This window comes from Sebastes fasciatus, chromosome 15 (assembly GCF_043250625.1).
Source record: "Sebastes fasciatus isolate fSebFas1 chromosome 15, fSebFas1.pri, whole genome shotgun sequence".
Lineage (NCBI taxonomy): Eukaryota > Metazoa > Chordata > Actinopteri > Perciformes > Sebastidae > Sebastes > Sebastes fasciatus.
The window spans coordinates 13,767,235-13,791,991 of NC_133809.1; the positions used below are offsets into that span (position 1 = coordinate 13,767,235).

General features: G+C 41.7%; 1 protein-coding gene across 1 annotated transcript in view; it reads right to left on the minus strand.

The window, feature by feature from the left end:
- Positions 1 to 20,858, minus strand: part of asap3 (ArfGAP with SH3 domain, ankyrin repeat and PH domain 3) — a 28,069-nt gene extending 7,211 nt beyond the window's left edge. The window contains 19 exon segments of the mRNA XM_074660507.1: positions 426 to 511; positions 1,507 to 1,687; positions 1,798 to 1,889; positions 2,032 to 2,165; positions 2,435 to 2,601; positions 3,379 to 3,427; positions 3,782 to 3,817; positions 3,820 to 3,868; positions 3,985 to 4,054; positions 4,873 to 4,982; positions 5,844 to 5,930; positions 7,003 to 7,078; positions 7,435 to 7,520; positions 8,556 to 8,679; positions 9,239 to 9,288; positions 10,931 to 11,005; positions 13,155 to 13,300; positions 16,162 to 16,234; positions 20,486 to 20,858. Of these exon segments, the coding sequence (XP_074516608.1) occupies positions 426 to 511; positions 1,507 to 1,687; positions 1,798 to 1,889; positions 2,032 to 2,165; positions 2,435 to 2,601; positions 3,379 to 3,427; positions 3,782 to 3,817; positions 3,820 to 3,868; positions 3,985 to 4,054; positions 4,873 to 4,982; positions 5,844 to 5,930; positions 7,003 to 7,078; positions 7,435 to 7,520; positions 8,556 to 8,679; positions 9,239 to 9,288; positions 10,931 to 11,005; positions 13,155 to 13,300; positions 16,162 to 16,234; positions 20,486 to 20,611 (1,817 nt within the window). The 5' untranslated portion in view covers positions 20,612 to 20,858.
- Positions 20,859 to 24,757: the final 3,899 nt, after the last annotated feature.

The following is a 24,757-nucleotide window of genomic DNA, read 5'->3' on the forward strand; positions in this document are numbered from 1 at the left end:
GTAGAGGACTGACTTGGACTTCTGCAGAAGTTTGATGTGTGCTTGACATCTGTGCCAAAGAGAACATACAGAATATGCTAAATAAAGTCCATAAAAATTCCAGTTAAACTGGAGAAGGGATTTTTTGTGCACAGTAAATCAGTACCGACAAAGTGAAAAAAAACTTTGACAGCAATATTTCAAAGTTTACGATTCCCTGCATAGAAGTGGCAGCTCTTGAGACAAAAAAAGATAAATTTGCTTCTTTGTACATGCCCCTCAGCAAAAAATTTTTTGTTTGGTCCGCTTTAATTTGTGCACTGTGACACCAAACCAGACTAAATAGAAAACAAAGCCAAAAGTATCAATTTCACTCAGATTTGGACGAGCCGAACGGACCACGGCTTGTGAAAGTGCCCATACATGACTACTTGTCAGTGTCTGACCTGTTCTGGCAGAGGAAATCCACCAGCCCCAGAGAGCTTCTTTCCTCCACACGCACAGCAAGATGGAGAGCTGTTTCTTTGATCCCCTGAAACAGGAAGAAAAGAGCACAAATGAGGCCAAATTGTTGAACATCAAAAGAGGTTGTCCAATCTGTACAGAACTTTTTCGCAGAGGTTACTCTCGGTGAATACCTCAAGTGGCTGCATTTTGTTTCTGACAATCAAGACTAAAGATATGCAACTAGAATACCAGAGAAGCTAATGTCAAGAAGGTTGACAGTGAAACAACTCCTTTGTTTGTGTGTTAAAAAGTGAAAACATGCCTACAGCTTTAAGTATTATGTGAAGTGCGAAAGGAGGGGCAGAAGAATGACATAGAAGTGCCTGCGTAATTCAATGAGCTTGTCTCACTTGTTCTCAAGAGACGTGAGCTCTGACCTAAAAGCTGAAATAATAAACCACGACCAACTAACACAAACAAGCACACACATACGCACATGCACAGTGGAGTAAGCAGTGTTACACAGGCGGCTTATGCTGAGCAGGAAGTGTGTGACGGGGAGGGTAGAACATGATTAAAGACAAGAAGACGAGGCGTTGAGGAGAGACAGCAGAGGCGGGGAAAACGAGGAGAGAAAAAAGAGGGGAACGTTTGAATTAGAGGCCAGAAGAGATGGGAGGGTCTCCGATTTATCCACCCACATGAACCATGAACACAAGAGGACAATTAACACATGCTTCACATACTGTATCCATCCACACACCTCCTACATACTGTATGTTGTGGAACTTTTAACACTGGGAGGATTTGATTCTATTTTTAGCCATTTCAGTCACAGTTCTAAAGTGACAGGAACATGTTTTTGAAATATTGCAGAAATGTATGTGTGGCTGTAAACAAGCCGGGTGGGCGGCCTTGTCAGGATGCAGCAGCCATTCATCCTAAATACATGACATCTGTGGGAGTTTAAATTTGTCGGAAGATGATATGGATTTATTACATGCATTCCCACCCGAACAGGACACACTTCAGGAAGAATGCTGGCGTGGAAATTCACTTGTGGCTGTAAATTATCCTCACCTGTCCTTCAGGCACTGTGATCGGCTTGGAGAGGTCCGCTCCCTCAGCGTAGAGCTGTAGAAGAGAAGTGAGGTCACGACTCTTCACGGCGTCATACAGCCGCCCAGGGTCTGCTTCTTCTCTACGCAGGACATACCGACGCTCAGCGTACTTCGCCACAATGTACTCCTTCCTGGCATTCCTGGTTGTTAACACATTTTAATAAAAAAAAATACAATAAATATATGTCACCAAATTCTTGTTTATTCCTTTTGAACAATCAGATTGTTATTTTTTAAATCAGGGACTCACATGTCACTTTGTGGCATTGGTTTGACTGAGTCATTTGGAAGGCCCGCCTCCATGATGTCATTGAATCTGGTGTTGCCAATACTGACAGCCAACTGAAATGACACAAGGCAGCCATTAAGATGTGACATAACACCAATGAAAGGCAGATGGTATCATAATGTCTAATTAGGAAATCTTGACAATACAAACTCCATCTGGACTGTGTCTGTTTTTGTGTGAACGTGTGTTTAATACCAGAAGCTCAGAGGTGCTCAGTAGGTCCAGAGTGAGTGACTGAATCCTGGAGAAGTGGACACCCAGCTCTCTGTGGATGCCAGAGCACTCGATACAGGTCACGATACCCAGATTGGTCGATAGCCATGTTGGATCTGAGATGCACAGAGCAAAAGAAGTCTTTTAGAGACCCATTAACGCTCTAAAAACACAGCTTGAATTGATAAATGTTGATGAATATTATCACACTGGCTAGAAAATATAATATAAAAATATAATTGCTTAAAAGGTACAGTGTGTAGGATTTTAATATTATATTCCATTTCTGCTTATAGATCCCCGAAATGCTACACACTGTTCCTTTAATCTGATGTATTTCCACATTTAATTCTGCAATGATCATCAACAACAACGACTGGCTGACCTGGTGCTCCACAGTCAGCGCAGCCCTCGTTGCCAGGCATGTGTCGAAGCTCGGCGATGATGGATCGGGAGAGTTCCTGAAGCCCGCTGTCCTGGAGGTGGAGCTGGTCTCCTACCAACGCTGTGTTCAGGGCCTCCTCCTTGCTGTTCTGTAGTACTGACACCCAACTAAAGAACATACAGAAAATAATAAGTTAATAAAAGACATGTTATTTGTTTCCAATTTCCACATTTTGTAACAGCTTACAGGGAAAGCCACAGTTTGTGGCACCAAGATCAAAAGTAGGAGATCAAAAGAAGTCGACCATGTGTTTCGCATGTGTTGTTGCTCAGTTGTCTAATGATAAGTCATCATCACTTTCAATTTCATGAGTTCTCTACCACCCTGACTCAAGCTGAACCTCACGGCTTTCATTTCTAAAGCTCTGGTACTTTTCCCTCCAAACCATTTCCATATCCCTCTGTCCCTAAACTCACACAGCACATTCACATCAAAGAATCTGCCCGGAGGCCCACACACAAGGGAAGGGTAAGGGACAGAAAACCCGACATGCCCCCCCTCAATCCCCACATCACAAAACACAAAGTTCCCTTGCTTGCTGTCTGTGGCTGGAAAGAGTAGTCCCACCCAAAACCAGCTGGGCCAGGGGGCTCTGAGAGGACAACCTTTTCTTCCTGCACCATTTAGTTTCTCTCCCTTTTTGGGTATTGTCAGCCCTGCTTGTTTTTCACTGCATACATCATCAGACATATTCTCCTCAGTTTTACTACACACAATCTTTCTATTTCATCATCTTTAGTACACTTCTCTTCATTTCTCATACAGACCTAAGCTCAAATATAGGTGCCTGACATGTAACAACTTGCTTACACAAAGACAAAATACAAGTAAGGTTGGCAAGGTGGTGATTAAAGTTAGCAGCCAATAGTAATGTCAACACTTACATCAGACATTCCTGATCGTCTTCTGCCTGGAAACGGTAAGTCCGATTATCTATGGAGAAGGAGAAGTGGTGGTTAGACATTGTCAGTGCATCTTGAGAAAATAAATGAATCAACAGAACATGGAGTGAAGAGGGTTTAAAAGTTATCAGGATGGTGGAAATAAAAGTTTCATGACCAGAAATGGCATAAAACAAGCACACAATCGCCCCTTTGTCACATCACAGTAGTTTACATTAATCATAAGGAATCTCTGGCATTCATCCCAAGAAAAATGTGTCAGATCCCAGTTTCTATTAATGTGACCAGCTTCCACACAGCTGCACTGCACATTACTCTTTAAAGTCTTTACTAAAGACATGTGGAGGGTAAAGTGTTAAGGGTCAAAATTTAGAAATGAACCTACGAGTGACCAGGTCAAAGGTCCTCCTGTCCTCTGGTTCGGCCGCACCTGACAGGTCAGTAGGTTCAACTTGGCTGGCGGTCGATTGATCTGAAGACAGACACAGATGCTAATTTCAGCATGTATCGGAAAATTTGGACAGATTTCAAATGACACTTTGATCTGAATCTGAATGCTTGGTGGCAGTCTAGCCCATGTGTCCTCACCGTACTGTGGGAAATGGTCAGGCAGCCAAATTTCACTCCACACTTCCTCTTTTGCCAAACCTTCCTGATCCTGCAGGATGAAATGCCAACGGGAAAAAAATCAAATTTGAGAAAAAAATACACAGACTTTATACACAAACTATTGGCATAAATTCATCAACCTGGATGATTTCTATGCAGTGCAGTAAAAGTGTTAACATGTACCCTGGAATTGAGTAATGGTGATCTACACGCTGTGTAGCTCACTCCTGTTCACAGCGTTTCACTCGTTTTCATTATCATGATTTAATCAGTTAAAACGGCTGAGAACGTGTTCTGTTTTGTGTCAGTGGCCTGAGGAAAGTTTGCTCCCCTCCCCCCATCTCCTATTCACCCTACTGAACCACATCCCCTCTCCTTATCACACTGTAATCTAGCTCTGTGTGTATATATATGTGTGTATGTGTACGTGTGTGCATGACGCAAAAAAAGCTGGATCCGTTCAGTTAGCCGGTCTGCCAATAAGTTCCACAAGAGGGGCCCCTGCTTGAATCTTCATCTCACGATAATGAGGACCAGGTGGGGCAGACAAAGTTAGAATCCCCCTTCTCTCTCCAAGCCTTACTTGCTTACTCTTCAGCCAGCTCTGATCGCTACTGCCGTCGACAGCAATATTTATAACTTTAAAAACGTTATTTGTTAAAATATGAACATGAAAGTAAACCCATAACTTTTGCAGTAACACAAATTACTCTTGTTTGTTTGAGTTTGAGCTACGACACATTCAATTACATGATTATTTATTGGCCTTACAGCATGATGATGTTCATATCTGGTGTTTAATTCTAATACAATACTTGTATTATAACTGCTTGACATTTGGACACTGTAACTAATGCATTTACTCACCCATCACTCTTCTTGAGCAGGAAGCCAGATTTCTCTGTCCCATACTTCTTGTTGCCCTGTGGTTGGTGAATGCTATACCCGTTGCCAGAGTTTTTCCTGTTCAGGTACTCCTGGGATACAAACAGAGATTTAGGACTTTACATCACAGGCTTCAAGGCAGCTCTGAAAATTTGGCAAGAGTAATCTGATGACATCAACTAGCAATTAAAGCCGTCTGCCGCTGGACTTTTTAGGGCGCTTTCACAAGCCAACATTTAGTCAGTTTTAAATCGAACACTGCGGTTCAACCCCTGGTGCAGTTCGTTTGGGCGATTGTGAACGCAGTAATCGTACTCTAGTGCGGACCAAAACAACCGGTCCGAGACCGCTTCCAAGCAAACCAAAATGTAAGCTGCCTGTGCGGGCTTTTGTTGAGATGGACACAGGTAAATGACAGGTTAACATGAGTGGGAGAGGACGGACCAGGACTTCTGCAGAAGTACGATGTTTGCGTGACATCTGGGCCGAAGAGAACACACAGATTATGTTAAACAAAGTCCGCAAAAATAGTGACGTTTATAAAGTCATTTGAGATAAACTGGACAAGAACGGATTTGTGTACACAGTAGATCAGTGCCAAGTCAAAGTGAAAACACTTCGACAGTAATAAATCAAAGTCCGCAATTCCCTACATAGAAGCGGCAGCTTTCAAGATGAAAAAGATAAATTTGCTCCATCGTACACGCCCCTCAGCGAATATTTTTTCTATTTGGTCTGCTTTGATTTGTGCACTGTGAAGCGGACTAAATTGAAAACAAACCAAAAGTATCAATTTCACTCCGATTCGGATTAACCAAAGGCTTGTAAAAGCGCCCTTAGAGTCCACATTTTGTTTACATAGTAACACAGTATACCTGAAGATCTAAAGTGTTCCAACTCAAGGTACGTTACATGTAATGAGTATGACAATGATGCAATATGAATAATCATACCTCTTTCCCCTCCACTTGCAGAAGTAATCTGAGAGAATCCCTCAACTGAGTGAGTTGTTTTACCTCCTCGTCCTGGTCCAGACGCACCTAAAACGCACCATAAAAGTCAGTTTATTCAATTACATCAATAGAAAGTTTAATTACTTGGAAGAGCAACATGTTTTTTGTGTTCTCCCATGTTCATTTGATCATATGCAATGTTTTTTTGTATTTGTTCCAAGTATTGGGTGTGGAATGACAATACATCAGAGCTTTGTGTTATGGCCTAAATAATGCAGAACAGAGCTCAGTACTGGGGTGTGCCGTCCTAGGAGGTTGTGCATGTGTTAAAGCAGCAGCAGAGTGACCAGTTTTGCATGCAACAGAAGTCCGTTTAACGGAAATATTTCAGCATTTTTCCTGGGAACCATAACACAGATTCTGTCTGAATTTCCTTCTTGAGGCTGAGGTCTGGCATGTCTGAGCGGGTTTCTGTTCTGCCTATGCAGAACCAGAAAAACCTCTAACGTTCCTAGGATCACAGTTAACAGTCTGTTTCCAGCACTGTCTCCAGAAAGGGGACTGGAAACCAGTCGGTGTGGTAGGAGAAATAGGTGTGCAGCAGGGAAGGAATGAAAATAAGGGATGCTTTCAGTTTCATCTTTTTTGGAAATAGGGGGAAAGCATTTCTGGGAATAGACTGCAATAAGAGCCTCTGCCAGTGGGTTCAGCTGGGGGGGAAGTTTCAGAGGAGGGGGGAGAGACTGAGGTTTTGGCTGTTGTGGAAGAGTAACAGAGAAAAAGTGCTATAGGAGGTAATAAAGCACAATGTGATTTACAGTGAGAGCTTTACTGCCTTCTTGGACACAGTTTTACCTTCTGTGGCTGAGAAAAGGCTGACATGTGAACAAAACAAGTGTGTGGGAGGATTGGGGACATGATAACATCAATATGTATGTGCATGTGTTTTGTGAATTGTGATAACATCAGTTTGAGTCAGTCAGCACAACAGCAGTTACCGCAGACCTTAACCTTGGACCTCTTAATCATGACAAATATTCATCTGAAATCATAACAGTACTGTTTGCAGACGTTAGATGACTAACATTTCCCCTCTATAAACACTGACTGATATAATGCAGGTAGACAGACAAATCAGCAGCAGCTGCTGTGTTTTTACCGTGTGAACAGAAGCAGCAAGCTTCTCTATAAAGGGAGTGAGATTTTCAGCAGCTTTCAGCCCATCCTGAAAGAAACTGAGAACAGAAAGAGAACAAATGCTGAGTCGTGATGGTACTTCAGTTCAAACATCCTAGTTCACACCAACCAAAACATCACATGCTAAAGCTGTATAAGCAACTCCATTCCCACATGAAACCCTCGGTATGATTAAAATGGGTAAATGGTTTACAACAGTAATAATAGCTTGTAAAAGGAAAATGAAAACCAAAGAACCTCAACTATTAAGCAAAATCTCTCACTGAAACCCCGAGGTAGAAATCAAATCCATATGTTTTTTTAGGTCAGGAAAGAGTAAAAAAAAATATATTTCTGCTTCTTATTTCACATCTAGAACAAAATGGAAACAGAAAATAGTAAAGCTGAGACTGACCTGAGTTGGGCCTGGAAATATTTGATGAGGCTCTGGAGAAGATCAGGGCCCTGACGCACCTTGAGCTCCTGGATCTTCAAAAGATACTGAAAGCATAAACACAGACTGTTAAAAACAGCTCCAGAAATGGCAGCTCTCCAAGGAAAGGCCAGATGGATCCACTAAAACATTAAGCCGGAATATGAAAAAGAGACATCAAATAAAGCCACCATTTTTCAGTACCCATAATTTAAGGCTCATCCTAGAATACACATCTTTATTATCCTGTTTGTAATGAGTGGCTCTTTGCTTTCTAGGACACTGCTTCATGTTGTTCCAAAGGTCGTCGCCTTTTTCAACACTCCAGCCAGTCAGTGAACCTTGTAGACTGAAACTGGAAAAAGTCTTTGCTCAAAAAATACAAATAACAGACACATAGTGCAGGCTTTATTGTGAATGATTTCCACCCTGTATAAATCCTGTGTGTGGAAGGAATGACTACACTGTTTTTGCTCCATAAAACCCAAGTCTGAATCCATCTGTGTCTTTGTAGCTGAAGCACAGACCGGCTCAGTGAAGTGTTTCTGTCCAGTGTTTATTTGTGTGAGCTTGTGTGTGTGTTTCAGACTCTTTTTATGTATGCAGCGTGAAAGAAAGAAAGACCAAGAGACGGGGGGGTGGAGCGGTTTGCAACAAGTGGAAATTCCTTTTTCCCTGCCTCTCCTCTTTGTCTCAACAGCTGGTCTCAGTCAGGATTAGACTTTTTTTTTCTCAGGGTTTTCTCCAGCTACATATGCACACTTTGCTGAGACTACAGTCACTTCTATGTTAACAGCACTACCAGAGCATTTCGCAAGAATTACCCCCAATTTGGCTCTCAGGTGTGCGTCATGAAACATTTTTCATCTGCCTTTGAACTGCACTTTCTAATGAGTATGACCAAGCTCTACTGCAGCTCTGCAAGACGCAACCAATTAACCTCATGTTTGGCTTTCTAAAACATATTTTCCATCATAGGAATTACTGGAGGGACACAAAAGGGATGGACTCTGGCATGGAATCCACAAAGCAGACCACCCATACCCCTTCAGGTAGGTGAAAGGTGTCTGCGTCTGGTATTTTGACTGGCACTAATCCCTCACCTCGCACATTTGCAGCTGAAAGGTCCTTCTCTCTCTCTCCATGTCCTCCCCTCCGTCTGATCCCTCCGTCCTGATCAGACCCAGCTGCCTGGTCTTCTCCTTCCTCTCCTTCTCTAGCTTCCCTCTGATGGGGGGAAGGGAAGGATAAAGAGAAAAGAGAAAAAGTAAGAAAGAATCATTGATGTGCACAATGTACTTTACAATTCTTTAATCTTTCTAATCAACTCTTTCTATAATGATTAACTTTTTGACAGTTTGTTTTTTCCTTCCTCATAGGGGGGGAGTTGGATGGAAGACAAAAAGGGAGAGGTGAACTCTACTTACAACGTTATAAAACACTTTGAACCACTGTGCACCGTCAGAATGAGATCAAATCAAGGTTGCAAAGTGCAACGCCTCAGTTTTATTTCACAGCACTGTAATGGAGAAAGGCCATGGGGAATGAACTATTATCCTATTAACCTCTGCTGTTACATCCACGTCTACGACCCAGTAAAACACCAGCAAGAACTGTGAATGTGCAACGTGATTCTCCTTAGGCAATAACATCTGTCTCAGGCATCTGTTACTTTTCTCTCATGAAGCATGAAGGCTAAAAGATGAAGAATCAGACTATAATCCCACAATATGCAAGCCATATAAATGTGAAGTAACAAATTAAGCGTGCGTGTATGGTTAATTACATTTTGATGTCATACTCCTTCCAACTCTTCTCCATCTGTTTCTTGAGCTCCTGTAGAGAAGAGAAGAGAAATAAAAGTGCTTAAATTACATGGTTCAACTTCATTTATATACCACCTTTCATATAATCATGCAGTCCAAAGTGCATCACAGAGCAAGATTAAAACAGCACAGACAGAAAACAAAAACAAAAGATAGACAATATATAGAATTTTATAGACAATAAAAATGTAAAAATAAATAAAAGTCACTAGGATAAACAGGGACAAGAGATAGAAATAGTATGAAAACCGCTGATTAAGACTTAAAAGCTAAAGCAATAAATGACAATAAATGACGAGGCACCTTCAGTAACTCTCCCTGAGTCAAGTGAAGCAGTGTTTTAAAGTACCTGTTATTATCTGCGTAGATCTGAATAGAGCCAGACAGTTCATGCACAGAAGCATGATTACTCACATTATGCTAACTACTCTGCTATCTTGCTGAACAAGATTTCAGTAGCACTTTTCCTTCCTTCACAGTGATAGTGAAGCAATGTTCAGCTGTTGAATCAGCTGTGTCAAAGACAGGGCAGTGACAGCAGCTTACAGAGGCATTAGCCTGCTATTACTCACTCGTCTGTCTGTCTGTGAGGCAAATCAAAAGGACAAATACTAAGCAAGACAGATCGGTTAAGTATGGGAACACAGTTCAGTCTTACTCAATAATCTGCATAAATAGCCTCATTTTATCCAATATCTTAGTAGGCTCAGCTCAGCTGCGTCTACGACAGAGACAGACAGGATTACCTGCTTAAAGAGGAAATCCTCCCTAAAACTGATTTTACATTGCGATGTAATTATTTTGGACAGTAACGTCAACATCTACTAATGCAGACATCCGAGCTGCAAAAAAAGCCTCACATTCAAATAAATTCAGCATGGGTGATATACTGAAAACTGCTTCTTTATTCACTGAAGACCTTGACAATACATTGATATAATACCATTTTAAACAAGACCAGATATGGTTATTTTGCCATAATTCTGGGAGCTACCCCCAATGCAATCTCCTCTCATCCTACAGTCTACATTACAGATGGTTGATCAAATTTGCTTAAATTATTGAGCCGTAGCTGAGTGAAAAGAAAGATGACTTAGAAGCGTTTCTCAAAATGTACATTTGTGTAAATCGGTGACAGCACCAACAATAATCTCCAAAATATTGTCACATTATCAATATCAAAAAAAGCATTTTGTTTCATCAGTATTGTGCAGCCCTGATCAGGATATGTCTCTAGATGACCGCTTCTCTACAGACTGTCTCTCTGCTGTTCAAGTTCACAAATAAAAACTCAGCCATCTCTTCTCTCCGCTGCCATCTGGAAGGCGCTACAGGCCGTTAAAAACCTGCACTTCCAGGCTCAAAAACAGCTTTTATCGCAGAGCCATCATTGAACTGAACTCCACAAAAGTCCCCCCACCACCAACATCACACCGCACACCACAGGACTAAAACTAAAATAGATTTAAATAACGGAATGTGCAATAACTGTATACATGCAGTAATATCTATACAAAGTGCAATAGTATCTGGATATGCCACTTATTATTCTCCATATTCTCTGTTCTAAAACAAGTCAACATCATGTGTATACCAGTTTAGCCAGCAGTTTTATTAATATTTAATACATTTGTAATAAAATATAGACTCACTAGTCTGCTGTCCCGGAGTTCTGACTTCAGCACATTTTCCAAAGGAAACGCCATGATGTTGTTGAGGTTCTGCACCTGAAACATGTAAAAAGCAAATGAGTTAAAAGGTACAGTGTGTAGGATTGGGCGGCATCTAGTCGTGTGGTAGCAGATTGCAAACAACTGAGGACCCCTCCGCTCACTACCTCTCCAAGACTGTGGTAGCGTGAGCCACCGAGTGCAAAACCGTGGTAACGCCGTTCACTTGCTCAGGGGCCATCGTTACCATAATAACACTACTTAGAGCAATGGAAGTCAGACGGCGGATGGTGGTACCACGGTTTTGAACTCTGTGGCTCACTAAAATGTTACACACTGTTCCTTTAATATGTTAAAAATATTCCACGTTACAGGTGGCCCTTATCTCTTGCAGTATGAGCCAACACTCACATGCACACGCCGTTCTACACACTCCCATCACCCTATGGACCCCCATTTCTGGGAATGAGTGTGGATAAATCAAAAACATGGTGATTCAGTCATTATTAACTAGTGATTCATGAAAAGAAAAACACTCGACAACAATCTACACTATGAAGATTTTTGATCCAAGGGGGAAAATGACGCAATGACTTTTATTACTGCTGGTGAACTGAGCTGTGTCTATCGTGGATCTGGGGAGTATGAATCACAAAAACAACCAGCATGACCCCAACAGGTTGCGCTTTACAGTCATACGTAATTACCACAAAGCCCTCCATAGAAATACATCACATCTCTACTTAGGTATGCAGCACGGCTACATACATTATCCATCATTTCCTCTCCACGAGTCTCCAGTTGACCACTGTCGAAATTTACGGAGTCTGTTGTCACTGCAGCCTTTCCATGGATCCTGGTGGATTAGCTGCACCCTGCTCTTAACATAAATAATGTCCAACCACTTCTGTGAGCCGACTGCAGAGCTGACCTTCATATATTGACACAGAGGCCTGGAGACTGGTAAGATTGTTTTGGTTGGCATCCAAAAGCTGAGGTAACTAACAGATAAACGTGGAGTTCTGACACAGGGGAATAACCACTCCTAAAGTGTCAACACATGTACAAATGACATGGATCAATGCATGCATGCCTGTATGAACACTGGGAAAAGCAGACAAACACACACGCATGGCGTTAAGGGACACGCTCAGGTTGATTTTACAGTACAACTCCTTAAATCACCCCCCTGGACCCACTTCCTCTTCACATCTGTATGACCCAGTCTCCCCTGTGAGGTCTTGATTGACACATTGGAGGGAGTTTGTGAGACGGTGTGTGTTGACTCACACATGGAGGCCTGCGATGAATTATCATCGCCATAGAAACTATCAGTGGGAGGGTTCCGGACGACCCCAGATTTTGGAGTCAAGAGGCGCGAGCATGCAGCTGTTGAAAACCCCTTTCCTATTGCGGTTGCACACACTTTTTACTCCAGTGTTAATTTTAGATTTAGCCTTAGTCTTAAAACGAAAATGCTTATTAGTTTTAGTCACATTTTAGTCATTTTTATCCTTCCCAGTTTTAGTCGACGACATCTCAAAAAGTTTTAGTCCAGTTTTAGTCACCGATTTGATTTTAGTCAAAATGTTTTCTCTCAATTTTGTCAGCTATTTTTGTAATTTAATTTTAGTCCTGTTTAGTGCTTTGTAGTTAGTTCGAGTCCTCCTGACTGCGCTCATTAATGATGCGCGGTTCAGTTGCACCCATCGGTCCCAGCCAATACGCCCACCCAGCATGTAAAAATATGCCTTACTCAACCACCCGAACCCGACATGCAAACCGCCAACTTTATGCATTATAGCAGCACAATTGTCAGGATTGAGGTGTGAGACAAGAAGGACCGAGACGGATAGAGCGCCACCGCCGCAGCACGTTGTGTGGGGGGAAGATAAGGTGGAAGGTGACAAAATAAAGAGAGATTGTTTTGAAACTACATTTTAGTTTTGTCTTTTTTCGTCAACCATAATGTCACCGTTATTGTTTAATGATGTTGAGGCCGTCTCGTCATCGTCTCGTTTTAGTCATGGAAAAAAAGGTCGTTGACAAACATATTTCATCATAGTTTTTTAGTCTTTATTTCCATCCATGCTCCCTCAGTCCCCTAGGTTTTGCATGTGTGATTTGAACTCTAAAGACAGTTCGTTTGAGGAAGCCTCTCCTTCCCCTTCCCCTATTCCTCCACACTCTTTTCCTCTTTCCTTACCAGATTTTTGAAGAGGGCCGTGACCTCTCTGGTAAACACAGCCAGGTTGAGGAACCCTGTTGAGACTTCGTTGTTGTCCTGGGTCAGGTGACTATTCCCCAGGTTCTCCAGCACCTCAACATACTGCTCCTTGTTTTCCACGTGGGCTGAAAAACAACACACACGCACATAAAGTTAGTAGAGACATCGACAGTTAAAGGTGACTCAGAGTTGAGTTACATGTCGGGGAAATCTTAGGAAGACATATTGACTTGCTCTGCTGCAGTGAGAGTATTTTAACAAGACAAGCATGTGGGATAAATTAGTACTGGTTTCCAGCCATCCTGGAGCTGGAGACAGACAAACATAGAGAGACCCATGTTTCTCTGGGGCTTATAGGTCACTTTCCCAAGGGTCATGACCTCAGTGGGCTCTTAGTCTGTTGAATTTATGTGGAAAAAGGCTGATGGAAAAGAATCTGAGCTCCGACTGGCACCGCATTGGTTTACATTTCACTAGTTGAGGTTTCACCCTACAGCTATTTTAAAGCAAGGCTTAGATGAAGACATCAAATAACCACAAGTTACAACTCAAGTCCCCTGGAAATAATCATTTTCAAATCAACAAAGATGGGCACCAGATGAAAAATAACAACCAAATGTCTGTTCACAGTCATATAGAAACATCTTGGCTGACTTTGGAAAACCCCAACATTAAGGCAGGCAAAAAATTATAGTTACGGATTAACAATTTCAGGAAGTAGTACAGGGAACATATGGCCCAGACATCTGCAGACGTGTCCAAAGCAGACTAAACAGACGAAAGCAGAAATAAGCAGAAGTACGGTAAGTTAATATCTTCTGCTCTGGTTTTCACCTCAAGACAAATATAAAATGGTAAACTGACTGTAGCTGGGAGACAGGCTGATACAGTTGTACGAACTGGCTGAAAAGCAAAAGTGATATATAACAGCAAAATTGAGATTTTATGGAAAGTATTCAGACACACTGCAGGACGGAGGAGACAACATCATGGGGGAGCTGGAGAGCTGAGCCGTTATGTCTGCATTAAAAGAAGTATTATAACAGAAAGCAACATACATGCAGCTATCAAACAACAAACCGCTGAGTCACAGAGGAGCTAAGAGGATGATTTTACAGTTGACCTTTAACTACCAGATACCAGCAGAGCAACTCAACTCTTTCACTCCTCTGCCAGAACACACACAGACTCGCAGGCCACAGCATCTTGGCAGAAAAGTGGTACTTAGAGGTTTATGGGAATAGAGAACGAAAGAAGAGAACATCTCACCATGTGTGTGTGTTTTTGCATGTGTGACACAGTAACGGACCATCAGATGGGAGGCGTGGGCGTACGACTGCGTCCGTATGCGTGGTGAGTCAGACTGCCGATTAACATCAGGACTGATTAAGGGGTTCAACAACATAATGACAGAGGGGGGGGGGGGCTACCTTGGTCATCTTACTGGAACTAACCCATATGATTCTACTTATATACAGAAGAGGAAATAAAGAAGTAGGGTGAATAATCATGGAGCGCTTCTCTGCAGCTACAACATTACTGCCAACCGTATCTGGTTGCCTAATTCTGGGCAGCTGGCTCTCTGACTCATTTTTTACTAAAAACTATGAGTTGAAGCCTCGATTGGGAAGCAGGCACAGAAAAACAACTTCAGGATATGTTGTGCAGTTCCTCCGTTTCTCCCGCGCATTTTTGAGGTTAACACTCACATCTTGTGCATGCTGATAGATCCATGGCAAGTTATGGTGACGCACTATAGTGATACATACACACTAACAAAACATTCACTTAGTGACCCGGTGGATCTGCAAGGTCACTTTATAGCACCTCGTTGTTGCCGAAACCACACATACCATTTGCTGTGACACAGACACACACACATACACCGCAAAACCATACACTCTGTATGGATATAAACACAATCACCCAACATCCCACGCACACTGGTCCCATAACAAGGGGCCTCACTCATAAACACCACTGCCCACATGAGCTTCATGATGTCATCTCAAGGCTTGTACAATTAATCATGTGGAGGCCCCCCTATGCACTGAACAGCTCATCCTGCCATAATAGAGGCTGACCTTTACTTAAAAATTAGATGCAGAGCTGACATGCTTCATTAGTAGGGACAGACATCCTTCTTCATGGATTTTGTAAGTCGTCAAAAGATGTGTTGTAGTAATGTATTAACACGCTACAACTTTTGTACAATATTACAAGATGAAAGTTCATTCTTGACCTGGTGAATAGTAGTTTGACAGAACAATCCCAACTCAAGGTCTGCTTACTGGGTTTTTTTGTGGAGCTTTCTTCTGTATCACTTGGTCCATGACATGTGATGATGAAAGCTCTGGAAAAGCCAGTAAATAGCCCTTGAGTTGAAATTTGTTTGTAAAACTACAATTTCAAAAGGTCAAGAACGAACATTTTTGCATAACTTTAAGTCAACATGGATAAGGAGTAGGGCTGCAACTAACAATTATTTTCATTGTCGATTAATCTGTCAATTATATTCTTGATTAATCGATTAGTTGTTTGGTCTATACAATGTCAGAAAATTGTGAAAAATGTCGATCAGTGTTTCCCAAAGCCCAAGATGACTTCCTCAAATGTCTTGTTTTGTCCACAACTCAAACATATTCTATTTACCGTCATAGATGAGTAAAGAAACCAGAAAATATTCACATTTAAGAAGCTGGAATCAAAAAATTCCTCTAACCAATTAAACGATTATTAAAATAGTTGGCGATTAATTTAATAGTTGAAAACTAATTGATTAATTGTTGCAGCTCTAATAAGGAGTCCTCAAAGTGCTGTGGATGAAATCCTAACAGCTACTGAGCCAGCTGAGTAAACCCCATCCCCCAATTATGAGTATGTAAAACAGTTCAAAGTTCTGGAAAAAGCTAGTAATTGAGCCCTGAGTTGACATGGTAATGTATTTTGTGAATGAGACTATATAATGTGACCCACTGATACTTACAGAGTCCAGAAGTGTGTATAGCTTTGATCATCTTCTTCATCTTCTGTAGAGTTGTGAGGTCCAACTCCAGAGTCTGCAATAAAACAAATGAGACAATGATAGGTGTGAAAATTCAAAATCATGAATAAAATAAAGATGTTTGCTAATCTTTTACTAAATAACTGAGTTTAAGCAAGATACACATTGATGCAAAAATTCTGTAAAACCAATGTCGCCACACAGTATCCGGCTCGTTGATATGCAACATTAACTGAAATTGAATAATAATATACCCAGAGATATCAATCAAGGGGATAACTACATCAGTATAATCAGTACAGGCAAACCTCTGATTGACAAACTCATGTAGTTTCACAGTATATATCCTCTTATCGCCAAACCCAACGACATTCGAGCCATCTAGGGCTTCAACTATCGATTATTTTCATTATCGATTAATCTGTCGATCATTTTTTCAATTGATTGATAATCGTTTAGTCTATGAAACATCAAAAAATTGTCAAAGAATTGCCATCGCAACTTCACAGAGCCAAACGTCAAATGTCTCGATTTGTTTGACCAAAAGTCCAAATACCCAAAAGTATGTAATTTACATTTTGATACATGACAAACAAACGCAAGAAATCCTCTCATTTGAGAGGCCGGAATTGGAGAATATTGGATTTGTTTCACTATTTCTGCTTGAAAAATGACTGAAATAATTGCCAATTATTTTTCTTTTGATCGACTAATCGTTTCCTCTCTATTATAATCTTTCATAGACGTAAGAATTAAAACTCAAATATGCCAATGTTTGACTTGTGTTTGCTTTACTGCTCTCAAGGTTTACAACAGTAGGTATGTGAGTGTGTGTGTGTGTGTGTGTGTGTGTGTGTGATAGTTATGCTTAATTTTCTCACGCCGTGACTAAAGCGAACAGGTGAGTGAGTCAGCACTTTCCAGTAAGTCTGTGTTGCGTTGTTATCACGTGTAACCCTGAATGATGTCAGTGCTTTTATTTCACTTTTCAGGCTGAAGCAACACTTTCTCACATTGAGACACACGATACATGATGTAGACAAAATGCAGTCAGTTGGATTCATAGCAATTGGACAATCAATCTCTTCCAAACCGAAAAAGTTTGAAACTACATCCTGTTTATTCTCCTCACAGAGGCCCCTTGTTTTACTGAGCTAGACATGCGGCACTCCACCTACGAGCCCCTAGAAATAGCTTTAATGAGCCAGTAATCTAGACTTAACAGAGACTCTGCCTTGTTAGATGGTGTTATTTACATGCCCCAGTCTTTCCCGGTCAAGTTCACTCCCTTAAGTGTTAGTTCGCTAATTAAAAGGCGGTGTCGTGTTGTGTAATGCGACCCTGCAGACAATGAATGGGAAAGTGATTTAGTGGAGACTGGAGATGGGAGTTGCTCATTGCCGATGCAGCAGTTTCCTCTCCTTAGTAAGTTGGTTGGCAGACAGGGGACAAACAGTGGAAACAAGCTGGTGCAAGTTACACAACAGGTTGTTTGTTGAATTTTGTGAAATAAATCAGCAGACCGACAGCCCACTCGTTAGTCGAGACAGACAAACTGACACACACATCCCTCCTGGAGAGAGTAATGAGCTCCACCTGTAAGCGTACTGATGTTGAGAAACCACAGTTTCTTTACAGAGCCTGTTTGTGCCTCTATGCAAGATTGTGTTCACCTGCTGTCAAGGGTGTGTGCGCGACTGTTGTCAGCAGTGCATGACTAACTGATATCTGATGCGTATTTACCACATTAACAAGGTGCGATGACACACTTAGCTGCAGGAGAACCCATAGCATTTCATTTCAAACATGTTAACCATGAGAGAAAACTTACGATCTGTTTTCCTAAAACAAACATTTATGGAAATGACATGTAAAGACAATTATAGCTTTCAGCTGTAGAAAATGAAACCATTCCTTATCTGTCTTTATCGTTGCCTCTAATCAGCAGTAATAAGTAACAAGCAGCCGAGTGTATGTCGGGGTAAATGGTGTCTCTGTCTCCCTGCCTGCCGCCATAAACCGCACACATGCCCACACATTGCCCTAGCCATTAATCAAGCTTGTCCCTGCTGAGAAGATTAAACATAATAACCATAGATCTATCTATAAAGAGACTGTTGCATTTACGTCTGTCTGTCTGTCTGTCTGTGTGCACAGTGCACATGTGTTGGATTCCAACATGTCCCTCCCCAGAGCAGCTATTCCAGTTATGTATTTTCCAGTATGTCATGGCCATAAATAAGGTTATTATCCCAAGATAAATAGACAGCTGTGTAAAACTCTTTATAAACCCTGGACTCTGCTGCGTCCATCTCTTCTCAGTAGTCAGTTTCTAGCCAGGATGAAGACCTTTCATCTCTCACAGACTTTTTAAGACTCTGTGCATTATTGAGTGATGTATACAAACTGGATTACATCAGTTAATATCGACTGAATTACTGCTGTCAAAGAAAAATTGCATAGGAAACTATATCATCTTCCCCCACATGGTGTATATCTAGGCACATTTTAGAAAAAATATCCTTGATTTACAATTTGTAACAGCAAAATCACCGTGATTCAAACTGATGTGAGCTCTAGCTGCAAACACAAATCGATCTTGGGTTACAGTAGAAAAGTGAAACATACTGTTATGTTACAAGGAAGACAGACAAGGAAGGAATTGACTTGTGTGCACACTTGGATTATTTGCTTTATAGCAGAGTTCACCACAGCCACCCTCTGTTTCCTCCTTTGCCGGGGAGTTTTGGGGGAATAGATTTCAAACAAACACAAACGCACACACACCTCAAACAGGCTATGTACCAGGTTAAATAGACAAAATGCACAGACTTGCCTTCACAGACATGCTTGCAAGCAATGACAAACATGCCTGCGCGCTTTAAACAATACCTTACTCTGTGAAAGTGCCACACTGGTCTCTGGCATGTCTGCTGTGCGGTGTGTGTGTTCCGTTTGTGTCACAACACAGTCTGACTTCCTTGAGGTGGAAAACAAGGCCAAGTAAACTATTTGTATGCTACATTACCTCAAGTAACCTTTATTTTTCTACTGAGCCAGGCCAACCTGCACTGAATCACCATGAGTGCCAATATCAAGCCTTTCCTGAAGACAGTACCATGACACAGAACACACACAGACCTTCACAAGCAGTGGCAAATAAGCCAGTTGAGGACTCCAATTTTATGAAAACGGTGCAAAAACTGTCAAATTGTCCAGTTCAGAACCAGAGTCTTAGTCCAATGGGCTCACAGGGATTTAAAGAGCACCTGGTCGCCCCCAAATCAGCATGTCTTCAAAGAAATATGTTGCCCCAAACACCAGTCCGTGCTAAAAAAAACAACACATTGCACCTATCCCATGTAACCTTTACTTTTCTGCTGAACCAGGCCAGCCTGCACTGAATCACCATGAGTGCCAACATTCAAGATTCAAGCCCTTTATTGTCATTGTGTATTACAACGAAATTAGATTGTGACAATCCCATAGGTGCTAATGAAAAGATAATACAATAAAAAAAAGAGAGATAGTGCAATATAAATATTAAAAATATAAAAGATAATACAATATAAAATATAAAAATACAATATGTATATTGATGAGATGACAGTTTTGCCAGATTATTGCACTGGTTCATCAACATCCAGCCTTTCTTGAAGACAATACCACCACACACAGAACTTGACAAGCAGTGAGGGATTAAAAGAGCACCTGGTCGCCCCCAAATCAGCTTGTCTTTACAGAAAAATGTTGCCCAAACACTAGTCTGTGCTCACAAAACCACATTGCACCTATCTCATGTAACCTTTACTTTTGCAAAAACTGTCAAATTGTCCAGTTCAGAACCAGAATCTTATTCCCATGGGCTCACAGGGGTTAAAAGGGCACCTGGTCACCCACAAATCAGTTTGTCTTTACAGAAATGTATTGCCCCAACACACTAGTTTGTGCACATTAAAACACATTGCACCTGTAAATGTATCCTGTTCGCATTAACTAACTTTAGCTATTGCAGCTGTTGAAATGAAATTATACTGTTTAGTCAAAGCTTGAGGCAATAAAGTGCTCACCTGGAAGCAACGTTGAACAACTTCAAAGAAGCTGTTAAACGACATAATTGACCCATTGTCATTGTGTTGTAAACGCCTAAAGCTGTCACCTGGCTAAAACAAAAAAAAAACAAAGTAAGCTAGTGTACAGGTGAGCGTGAAGCGCGTCATCAGCCATACAGGTATGCTAGGCTACATATGGACAGACAGGTAAACAACAGACAACAACGGTGCATGTTTCTCTGCATGTTTCTCACCTCCTCCACGGTGGAAACTGTGTTCCGACAGTCGCTCATTTTAGACTGAAAACTTGAAGTCCCCGGTGAAGACAAATCCTCGTTTGTCAGGACCACGAAGTCCGATATGCTGATTCTCTCCGGCATGTTTCGCGCGAAACGGATCCGACAATCAATCACTGAGAAAAGTGAGCCAAAGTTTTACGCACGGGTGTAAATCCCCATTTGAAGTAAAAAAGAAACACTTCACTCCTCCGTTATGTGCACGAAAGCAGCTGAAAACTGTATTCATCAGAGTGCTGGTGGCTTCTAAAAGCGTCTGTAAGGTGGAAAGTTGCCTTTAAAGCGGACCTGAGTGTCTTCTGAACCGAGCTCACTGTGTGTGTGCGCATGGAGAGGTGCGCCAGCTCGCGCTATTGTCCGCCCAGTGAGGGAGGAGGGAGCAGACTCCATCATCATCATCATCATCACGTGGGAATGTTTGTGCTTTCTGGCACTCTGCAGAGAGAGAGAAGAGAGTGAGTGTGTGTCCTTGCTCTCGTCTCTTTTCATTCTTACTTCTCATTTCTATGCAAACTCCAGAGAGTCTGCAGTGTGGTCGCCATGGATATATGCATAATACCTCATTCATGGACTAAACTGAAGGGGAAGAATTTCAGGGGATGAGGTGATGGTTACATAGAGCATTGCAGTGACCCTTACAAAAAGTTTTTGGCATCATTTGGGCAAAAATTCCATAATAACCTTTCAGCATATTGTAATTGAAGTGTTCTGAGAGAGACTTCTGCACCTCCTCATGGCTCATTCAGTGTTATTGTAGCCATACTCTTACTGGTTTTAGTCCCAGACATATGTGTGAATGCAAAAACGTCGAAAAAACTTGATAAATTAAAATAAATTCATATCAAAGCATACGTTTACAAACCCTCACACACTTTAATAGGCTGCTCTATCCAAAAGTAACTACAAGCCAAGTATACTTAGACTTTTCTGTATACATGTCAGTATAAGGCAAATATACTAAAGTATAATTTTGTTAAGCATATCTCCGATAAGTGCACAAAAAGTAAACTGAACTTTAAGTTTAAACAAAGTATACTAATAGCACAATTGAATAAACTTCTTTTTTGTAAGGGGAGACAGACATATCATATCACAAAAAAATTGCATTACAATTACAATTTAAAGCTCTGATGTTTTACCAAAAGAACTGTGATAGATGACATTTTATGTGTGGTGCTTTTGCACAAAACACTGAAACACATACACATTCATCACATCTCAAGCAGTGCTTTTGCAGCTGTGCAACTGCCCTTTAATCAAGAGTCTGGAGGTATAACGCCCTCTTGGCAATCCCTTTGGCTTCTGCTCCAAAGCCTCTTCTTCCTTTTCATCTCATGAAAAGACATTTTTTCATTGAAGAAGGATGTCTGAAGACCCTCCCCACCGACCTTCTGAAATCATCTGACAGAGTGAACGAAAAGGAAAGAGTTGTGTATAGAGCATAGCTCCTGCATGCCTGGCATTGTCAAGCCTGTCAACTCAAAGAAAAGAGGTGTATCACTGAACCTTGCCTCCGGCAGAGCAGTGATATACAATACACTATGAAGTGCAGATGAGTGATTTTAGGAAGCAGCATCAAATACGGTTTCTCCCATTTGGTTTTACCACAAAACCACATATTTGCCTACATTAGCTTTATAAAAAGGGAAAATTTGTCTCAGCTCTATAGGCAACTTGAGGTTATTTTAACCCTTAAGAAAAGAACTGACTCACTTTGTGGCGAAGGGTTTTTTATGCTCTCTGTAACTACTTACACTGTCGCACAGTGAATAGCGCAGAATGGATGTCGTGTCTTGCATGCGCTCACAGTGGTGCTGTGTAATTATATTCACAAAGACAGACAAACTCCTTTTTTGTGTCCTCGCTTAGCACATAACTCAGATGCACCAAAATGCACATGCACAGCATTTGATATCTGCTACTTGGACACACACACATGCACAGCCTTTGAAGTGGCAGCTTGGAGCCAGTGGAGTGCTTATCAAAGATGTTTCCCCCAGAGGCACAAAGTGAAAATCACTGGAAGACCAAACAAATACCTCTCGTGTTTTCTCATACCAATCAAGGCAAGCCTCCAGAGGAAAAGCTGGGAAAACTCTCACTTCAACCTATTAATCATTAAGAAAAAAATGTCCTCTCTTGCAAGGAAGTGAGGGCACGCGACAAACTCCAAACAATGCAGAGCCACATAAATAGGTTTGCTGACCCAGTTTACCAGGGCCCCATTCACTCATTGTTTCTGTTGCATGCATGTATGTATAGTGATCAGTGAAGGAAAGAGGTGCAGATGGATGAAGACAGTTTGCATGTTGTACATTCTAGTCTATTGTTATAATACATGAGTAACACATGTGTCTGCATGCTCATTTTGCATGCGCACATTTTTTCGCAAGGATGTCGTCTGGGCTGATGTAATGCAGAGGCTCGCTGTGTCCCAACAATACCCTCCTTCAGTTTCTCTTTGCGGGCCCTTGTAAAGAAGCAGAGCCTTTGTGCGTCTGCCAGCCTTCCAGCCTGGGTCCTATTGTAAAACTGAGCAAACCGGTCTGCTCAGGCAATGAATGCACTAACATATATAGTGGAGAACACAAGTCCAAGGACAGGGAAGGGGGGAGGAAGAGAAGAAATACACAGAGGAAAATAGTTTGGGAAGGTGGAGGAAGGAGGGAGATGCTCAGAACAGGGAATTACAGAGGAAAGGAGAGAGATATTAGAAACCTCATTGTCTAAGATCACTTTTCCTCCTTGTCTCCACCCTTTTCCTTCCTAAACACCACATACCTATTCACATTGTCATATCCCATTTTCTCTGCTGCCACTGCTAATTCACTCTTTACTTCTTTCATCAACAACAGCTTTCTTTCTTTCATTTCTCACTTTGGCTGTGAGGAAAAAAGGTACATCAAATGCAGCTTCTCTCTTTCTCTGACGCACACACACACACGCGCGCACACACACACACACACACACACACGCGCACACACGCCGTAGCGACATCTTCCAGTAAAGATTACAGCTGCCAGGATTTCCTTGCTGCTTCCCAGCAGCAGCTCGGTGGAGTTGCAGCACAAGAACCTCCATCCTCCTCCCCCCTCCTGCCCAAAATCTACCTCTCCCCCTCCACTCTGCTTGTTGACTCAGCTCCACTAGTCCTGCTATCAATTTACTACCCCTGTCAAGCCAGGAGGCCCAGGCTTACCGTAAAATACCCCCTCTTCTGGTCGACATGGATGACTGAAAATGGGAGGATATGGAGAGAGAGAGAGGGGTTTGATTCATTGTTTAACACAGTTTCCCACTGGAATAACCATATGAAGTGCCTTCAACGGGGCAATCTGTTTCAAGAATCTGCACACATGCACTATGAAGAAGTACTGAGGAAAACCTCTGACGTAAAAACTGTTGTGACACTTTGGTGACAGCTTCTGCTTTGAAAAGTACATCATCCCTGACTCAATTAACTGAGAATTATCAGTCTCAGCCTCTGTGTCCTCTGTGGCATGGCAGCTGGCGATGTGCTATACCTGCGCAGCCACCACACCCTCAGACAGTCACCCATGCTAGCCTGTCATGTCACCACAGTTTGTATGGCAACAAAAACTTTTCCAGACTGGTAACAAGTAGTCAAACTTGTTTGTGATTCATGATTCTGAATGCAGTATTTCGTCAGTGTCATTCAAGACATTAACTTGGAAGTTTGAGAGAAAATAATGGAAGTTTCCTTACCGGTAACTTCCATTTATCTATTTAATATCCTTTTTATTTATTCATCCATTTAATATCTGTTAAATTGCTAATTACAATACTGATTTCATACCCACCAGGATAAAAAAAAACAGCAATAAGTTCAAGTCTTTTCAAACATCTATGGCCACATGTTGTGCCAGAATCAGTTCAAGGCTTTCAGTAGCTCTAAATGAGATGGTGTGTGGCCTTTAACACACCAACATCACTAAATTGCTCCCACCCTTAATGAAAATAAAACTCCCATTATGTGTCACTGTGACCCTATAAACAATGACATGCCCTGTTTTGGCCTCAGGTTGTTGCTGCTGCTCATTGACGAGCTGCCAGTGCGCAAAGAGTGTTTTTAGTTTTTGGCAATTTAAGCGTTCAGCTAATAATGTTTACTTCAGCCCCTTGGTGTCGCAGCAGTGGGTCTTAAGGTGCAATGTGACAGAACTGAGGCGGTCTGTTGTTTATATAGCATGTAAACCACACAGTCAAAGT